General features: G+C 40.8%; 1 protein-coding gene across 2 annotated transcripts in view; it reads left to right on the top strand.

The window, feature by feature from the left end:
• LMCD1 (LIM and cysteine rich domains 1) overlaps positions 1–7,268 on the top strand; it is a 63,499-nt gene extending 56,231 nt beyond the window's left edge. The window contains exons 5-6 of one of the 2 annotated variants that reach the window (XM_073351202.1): positions 3,065–3,280; positions 5,206–7,267. In XM_073351202.1, the coding sequence (XP_073207303.1) occupies positions 3,065–3,280; positions 5,206–5,364 (375 nt within the window). In that variant the 3' untranslated portion in view covers positions 5,365–7,267. Of the gene's footprint in view, positions 1–3,064; positions 3,281–5,205 lie in introns of both variants that reach the window. The other variant, XM_073351203.1, reaches the window with a different exon arrangement.
• The last annotated feature ends 524 nt before the right edge of the window (positions 7,269–7,792 follow it).

Consider the following 7,792-nt stretch of genomic DNA (forward strand, 5'->3'; position numbering starts at 1 on the left):
CTGAGAGATCAAATTTTGAAACCATTCAATTTGGAGGAAGGGGGTAGCATTCAGTTACCCCAGGTGGTAGTCCGCAAATGAAGTATTCACTCATCCCCAGAGAAATTGAGCTGTAAGATAAGAGTGCCTTATTATGATCCCTACAAAAATGTGCAAAAGAATTTCATTTACCACAAGGAAGAAAAAGTGGAAATATTACTGTTTGCTGCCTAGTGAAGACTGAATAATTGACAGAGGGAACAGAGAAACAAGTTCTAAATGTTTTTATTGGCAAGAAACATGAGCTTGAACCCAGGGAGGGGGAGAGTGTGTGTGTGTGTGTGTGTGTGTTTTTGTTTTTTGCTTGTTAATGTTGTGGTTTAATAGTCAGTTCTCCCAAAATCAGCAGAGTTGGGATGGGTCGGTTCTTAAAGATCTCCTTTATGAGGCAGCAAGCAAGCTCCAGGTTGCTGCTGAATACGATGGTGAATTCACTCAATGGCCCTCTCCTCCCTGAGCCAGGACAGAACCAGTGTCCCCAGACTGATCTAGAGGGTTACAGTGAAGTTGCCAGTGTTCGGATGGTATGTAAAGCCCATTCATTTAAAGGAACCTCCCACGTATTTTCAGATTATATGACAATGTTTAGATTATCTAGATCTTTGGAAGTAAAGTCAAATGTTATGCAGCTTAATATTTTTTGTTTAAATTATATAATTGCACAAGCTACAAACCTGGAACACAGTCAAACCACATGCGTCCTGCCCCTCTGCCCACACCCCTTCTCCAACCACAGGACTCTCTCAGATTGTCAGAGATCCCAGAAACTGTCACTCTATACACACTGTTGGGGAAAAGCTTTCTGTCTTTCCTCTCTCTCCTGGTGCAAACACCAACATAATGGCTGTTTGCTCTAAACATGAGTTGGAGTCTTGAATTTTAATTCTTAACCTCTGATCATCCATGACTCTTGCCACACTAAACTCTGTGAAATAGAGAGTTACTCAATGAAACAATTAATCAGGCAGAGCAATTTAAAGCACAACACATGTGAGACAAAGTTGCTTAAGCATTACATCTTGGTTTGATGAAACTTTAACAGTACTTCAAAGACTGCTCGTAGAAAATTGCCTTACAGCCAAAGGCTGTGCTGGATGAAATTCCAGCTGCCACTTAAAAAGCACTTCATTTGATGACTAAGAAACTAAAATGCTGATCGAGTGCGGACTCAGCAGCTACAAGGCAGACTCTGTCCATCCAAAATTGTAAAATGGGAACATAAAGAGCAACCTGTCAGCCACAATAAAGTCTTTTTTTGGCTATAGAGAATAGACCTTTTTTTAACTGTATTTTTAAAATGATTGTAGGATTTCCCATTGTGGACTATAAAATTAAATAAACCTAACTGGTCCTAATTGTAGTACGAGCTCACAGATCTCCCCAAGTACCTTCAGGTAGCTTTCACTTCCCATCCTTTGTGGGCATGTGGAGTTTGATTCTCTTACCTTCGTGTAAATGAAGGGTAATACCACTGATGTCCATGAAGCTCTACACTTGTTTAAAACAAGTGTATATGAAAGGAGAACCAGGATCTTAATCTCTCAACATCTGCACAAAATTACACCTGCTAAGACATGCTGATTTTTGTTGTTGTTGTTTGGTGTTCTGAGTTACAAGATGTCATGTAAATGTAAAATCAAAACTGATCAACTCTGTAGATGATATGCAGATCGGGGGAGTGGTAAATAATGAAGAGGACAAGTCACTGATACACAGTGATCCAGATTGTTCTTGTGCCCAGTTTACCAGTCTGTTTCACTAGGGCCAAGTTTTAGGTCAGGCCCTTAAGAACAAAGACTGTAGGTTGCATTTAGCTCTAATTTATCAAAGAGAAGATTAAGGAGGGACTTGATCAGTCTATAAGTACCTACATGAGGAACAGAAATTTGATAATAGAGGGCTCCTCAATCTAGCAGACAAAGATATAACACTACCCCATGGCTAGAAGCTGAAGCTAGACTAATTCAGACTGGAAACAAGTGCAATCTTTAACAGTGAGTAACTTTATTATTGGAACAACTTATCAAGAACTGTGGGGGGATTCTCCATCACTGGAAAGTTTCTAGAAGACCTGCTGTAGTTAAAGCACGAATTAATTCAGGCAAGTCCTATGGCCCAACTATGTGGATGTCAGACTAGATGATTACAATGATACCTTGCAGCCTGTGAAATAATGAGAAAAATCTGATTAATTTTTAACGTCAGAAGGTTATGGGGCCAGATCTTTAGTTGATGGGAAATTCATGTAGCTCCATTGACTTCAGAGGAGCTGTGTCAATTTATCCCAGCTGAATCACTGGCCCTCAGTTCTCATCCTGGGGTAGCAAATATTTAATGCTTTTCATTGGACAACTTTGCAGCACTGCCTGCATTGGCTCCTTAAGTCTGGTTTTACTTTTTACTACTTAATCATTTCTTCCTTCAAAAGAAAAATATCACAGCGACTTGCTCCTTTCCTCAGCTCTTCCAACTACTCTTGCTGAGAGTAAGAGGGGGGAAAACAACTTAAGCCTAAATTATGCAGCTAAAGGAATACCTAAATTGGACATATTTGTACAAGAATTCACACTTGTTCTGCTGCTAGGCCACTGATGGTTTAAAAACAAGAGCTCTTAATCCTCCTACTGCAGGACATAAGCTGATTATCTGGCTGATCCTGAGACCAAAACGTGTTCCCCTCTTGGTATATTATTGAACAATTAGCAGCATTCTTGTCTAATTACTGCTTCCCCTGGAATATCTAAATTCCTCTGTGTTGGAGACAAGATGGACTATTTTAGGCTAGATGGATTATTGTACTAGTCCACCATGGCAGTTCTGTCAGTACTTATCAACTGCATAAATAAGAATACAAGATCCAAAACAAGCCATAAATCAGGAATTCCTTTTAAAAAAGTCACTAAAATATGCAAAATTCTTAGTCATGACTATGCCTTGTATTTACAGCAGGTTTGATTGCCATGACTTGCAGAAGGAGTCCGCCTCTCTGCTCCCCACACAGTCAATAATCTATTCTTTATTCTAGTGCTGCGAGATCTGCAAACAGGTGGTGCCTACAGACTGCCCTGTGGTGTATGTGGACAGAGCAGGCTACAATCACCAGTGGCACCCAGCCTGTTTCGTGTGCTACAAGTGTTCTGAACCTCTAGTTGACCTGATCTACTTCTGGAAGAACGGTGCTGTTTGGTGTGGCCGCCATTACTGTGAGAGCATAAGGCCACGCTGTGCAGCTTGTGATGAGGTAGGGCTGATTCCCTGCTGCAATTCTGCTATGCCTAGGCAGACAGGTTTTCTGGGACCTTGTGCAAAGAGACCTGTAGGGCCTATTCCTCTTCTGTTCCTCCATCTCTGTATGCCCAGGAACCTCTCTTATAGCTGCATCCTGCTTTTGTGGGGTTTCCTTCCTCCCATGCTTTGTGTGTGAGTTGGGGGTGGGGGGGGGGGAGTGTGCATACACATACACCCCTGTTTGAGGCTCTGTGGACCTGGTGATCTTCCTTCATGAATCCATAGACTCAAATGCCATATGTGGAAGGTAGTTAAAGAACTTGTTCTCTGATGCTTCCCACTGGCTCTAGAAATGTCAAGGACAGGAAATCTGGCTGGTGAGTTGGGGATATGCAGTGTAGGGCTACTTAAAGAGTGAGGTCTCCGTGCAGTTAGATAGCAGTAAGGGTTATGAATTGGAATGGGCTTTATATGCTGTTGCTTTCATTGAAACAGGCACTTGTGGTTTAAATGCCTTTTTAATTTTTTTCAGAGAGTCTAAGGAGCCAGTATTCCAATCAGGATTAGATTTAAGAGGAGGTTCAAGGTATAGGGCTGGGTTTCAGGTATGGAATCGGCAGTGCAGAAAATGTTGTTGAGCTGGTTGTGTTATATTTCTTGCCAACAAAGGCATCATCTTGAAAGTTTCTATCATCTCATGCCAAAATCTCCTCACAAGGGCAACCATTCTGGTTTTAATATGAGCAAAATCTCACAAGAAAGAGGTAATATTTCTCCTCTGGTTTTTAGATCTGACCTAGAACCAAAATCACTGGATAGACTCAGACTCTGATCCAGAGATTTAGTCTCAAATTTGAAGAGGTTCAGGTCTGAGATCCTAGTTTAGGGCTATTTAACTATTAAGAAGCTTTGTCAAAGAATAGCAAACTGCTGTTGTCACTGTTGAATGTGGTCTGTCTTTAAAAGGTCCTGGAAAATGGTCTCATTGAAATGTAGTCCAGTATGTTGAAGGTAGACTATGTAATTGTTTTCTCATGGGAGCCTATATCTATTTATGGACTTGTCTACACTTACCGGAGGATCAATGCATAGGCGGTTGATTTAGCAGGTCTAGTGAAGACCCGCTAAATCGACCACCGATCGCTCTCCTGTCAACTACTGTACTCCACCGGATCGAGAAGAGTAAGGAGAGTCGACCCATCGACAATGCGTAGTGTGGACCCCACGGTAAGCAGATCTAAGTTACGTTGACTTGAGTTACTCTATTAACGTAACTCAAATTGCATAGCTTAGATCGACTTTCATGCACAGTGTAGACAAGGCTAATCTCATGAAGAGATACAAGCGGTGAGAAGCTTTTTAGAGAGGTTCTGATACAGTTGTGAGAGTTATCTAAAAACAGCTTAAAATATGTTGAAGCCACCAGTATTGGTATTAAAGAATTGCAGTATTGCAGGGGGAAAGTCCTGCGTTGAGGCATGGTAGAGAGCTGACCTCATTCCCTATTAGCAATAATAAATATGAGTAATCAGCTCACTTTGTGATCATCCAGACTATTTTGAGGAAGGGGGCAGGCTTATTTACTAACTCCACTGGCGCAAATCTAGTATAACGTCATTGTAATCAGTGTGTAATGGAGCTGAATTTTTTCCCATTTATTTGCATTTAAAATATGTGGGATTTTTATTTTTTCAAAGCAACATGTAAATATGGTCTGCGGCTTTGGTTTCACCATCAAGAATGATCCCATGCTCTTTGCTTATGAGTTCTCCTAAGAACAGCTTCCATATCTAAAGGAGACAAGTAAATGTGTTCGTTTGTTTTTGTGCTCCAACTTGGCAAACACCCTTTTTCTTTGCTCACCTAATGAAGGGTGATGGTTTGTCTGCACGAGGAAAAACTATGCCAATAAACAGATGTATTTGTCTACTTCCACAGATAATATTCTCGGAGGACTACCAGCAAGCTGAAGGGCTGACCTGGCACAAGAAACACTTTACCTGCCTGGAGTGTGAGATGCTGCTGACTGGCAAATCCTTCAGCCTGGATAAAGCCAAGCTTCTGTGTACAACCTGCAGTAAAACCAAACATCCCTAAACACCCCATAGCTTGAGAATCCAAAGTCTGCTCTCATAGATCAAGTTAGAATTGGTGGAAATTTGACAAATGTGGAAAAGGGATAGACAGGGTGGGGGAGAATCACTTCATGTTTCACTCAAACTAGAGTCTGCCGGTTCACTGCCAGGCAACTAGAACCCCACCCTCCTTAAATTAAAGGAAAATAACCCTTTGGGGAAACAAAAAGAAAATTCACATGCCAGGGGACAGGAAGGAGATCTCTGGTCTCTTTCCTGGGAAAGAATTGCACTAAAGCACTGGTATAAGTAGTTTCTGGGAGATCAAATCCACTAGGTTAAACCTTGTGATTAGCATGTGACTAATCTGAACCCAACAAATCCAGAAACATGCAGACTTTTGGTTCAATTGTAAGATCTTGCTGCATCCTTTTTATAATGACACATTTCAAAAGCCCTTTTGGGACATGCTAAACCTATGGTCAATAACTAGTTTTATGGTGTTATTGTTCAATGTATTCATAGAAAACTAGCAATTTGTACTAAATCAGTAGCTTCAAAGAAATAGATTAATCTAATAATTATGTTGTGGGCAGGAAATGGTATACATTGTAGAAACAAGCAGGCTTTTCCTCGTTGGTGTATAATGCCCCACTTTTTCACTGTAATTTGGCATATTAATTGCCTGCAAGAATTTGGTTGCAGGTAGGTTATTGCAGTCCTCCTCTGAGCCAGGTATATCTAGGCTGATGGCAGATTGGAATAATGAGGGCAATTGACTAATCCCACTATTTAATTGGAATTTTGGTATGATTAAAATTTCCTGGAAATTCTTAGACTTGTAGCCCCAAGGCTACAGGCTTTAACCTCATACTCTCCTCTCATCCCCTTTATAGTTAGTGAATTTCTGGGGAGAGGCATTGTATTAATGTGAGTAGTAATGGGATGGCTTCAAAAGTGGAATTTATTTGGATTTTTATACCATTGGTTTTTAGCCTGGAAGTCTCACAGAAACCAGCTTTCTCATCAGAACGGTCTTGATTCTTGCTGTGCCTGATGTTTTAGGATAACATTTAATGCTCCCACCCAAGAAACTGAAAAAGGATTCTTAACATCCAGACCTTCCCAATCCTATTATCAATTCCCTACACCCATCTGATTCTGGTAATAGACAAAAAAGCATCCAAATGGGAATAAGCCTGGTTTTCTATATTTTTATACCCAAATTACTCACTAAAGAGAACTGGAATATACCGGTAACTTTGCAACAATATTTCCATGCTAGATATGTACTATGCTTGGAATTGCTGGCTAATCGTTCTTTGAACTATAGAAAATGTCTTTCTTTCAGACGGACTAGGTATAATTGCATGCTGAGTGTATGAACAATTTCTGTAATATTACTAGAAAATGAAAGTGTGGTAAATTTGAACATGCAACAAACGTATTGAAAGCTGGATGCGCAAATCAGGTTCCCAGTTCTTCACACCTTATTACAGGCACAACTGCTATGTAATGCACACCCATGCTGTGTGACTGTATATTATACATGTTCCGAGTGAAACCTAAGTTTACTCAAACCCACCTTCACGCATGCAAAGGAGAACATCTGCCAATCTATATGTCTATTTCTGGGAATAGGGGTGAGAACGGATAAATCCACATATGGAGGTCTGTAAAAACATAGTGGGGACTCTTACGTTGCACATAATGAGGGCTCTGTTTTGAATGCCACTGACTTAGATGACATATTTATAAGTGGTGTTCCTGGGCATGCTTGGACATTTAAAAGTAAAACCCTACCTCCGGGACTGATGTAGTAGCATCAAAAGTTCTGAAGTGATGCTGATGGTGTCAAGGTTCCTCCCCCACTCTGAACTCTAGGGTACAGATGTGGGGACCTGCATGAAAAACCTCCTAAGCTTATCTTTACCAGCTTAGGTCAAAACTTCCCCAAGGTACAAAATATTACCCCCGTTATCCTTGGAATGGCCGCTACCACCACCAAACTAATACTGGTTACTGGGGAAGAGCTGTTTGGACGCGTCCTTCCCCCCAAAATACTTCCCAAAACCTTGCACCCCACTTCCTGGACAAGGTTTGGTAAAAAGCCTCACCAATTTGTCTAGGTGACTACAGACCCAGACCCTTGGATCTTAAGAACAATGAACAATCCTCCCAACACTTGCACCCCCCCTTTCCTGGGAAATGTTGGATAAAAAGCCTCACCAATTTGCATAGGTGACCACAAACCCAAACCCTTGGATCTGAGAACAATGAAAAAGCATTCAGTGTTTTACAAGAAGACTTTTAATAAAAAATAGAAGTAAATAGAAATAAAGAAATCCCCCCTGTAAAATCAGGATGGTATATATCTTACAGGGTAATTAGATTCAAAAACATAGAGAACCCCTCTAGGCAAAACCTTAAGTTACAAAAAAGATACACAG

The sequence above is a fragment of the Lepidochelys kempii genome, chromosome 7 (assembly GCF_965140285.1).
Source record: "Lepidochelys kempii isolate rLepKem1 chromosome 7, rLepKem1.hap1, whole genome shotgun sequence".
In the NCBI taxonomy this organism is placed as follows: domain Eukaryota; kingdom Metazoa; phylum Chordata; order Testudines; family Cheloniidae; genus Lepidochelys; species Lepidochelys kempii.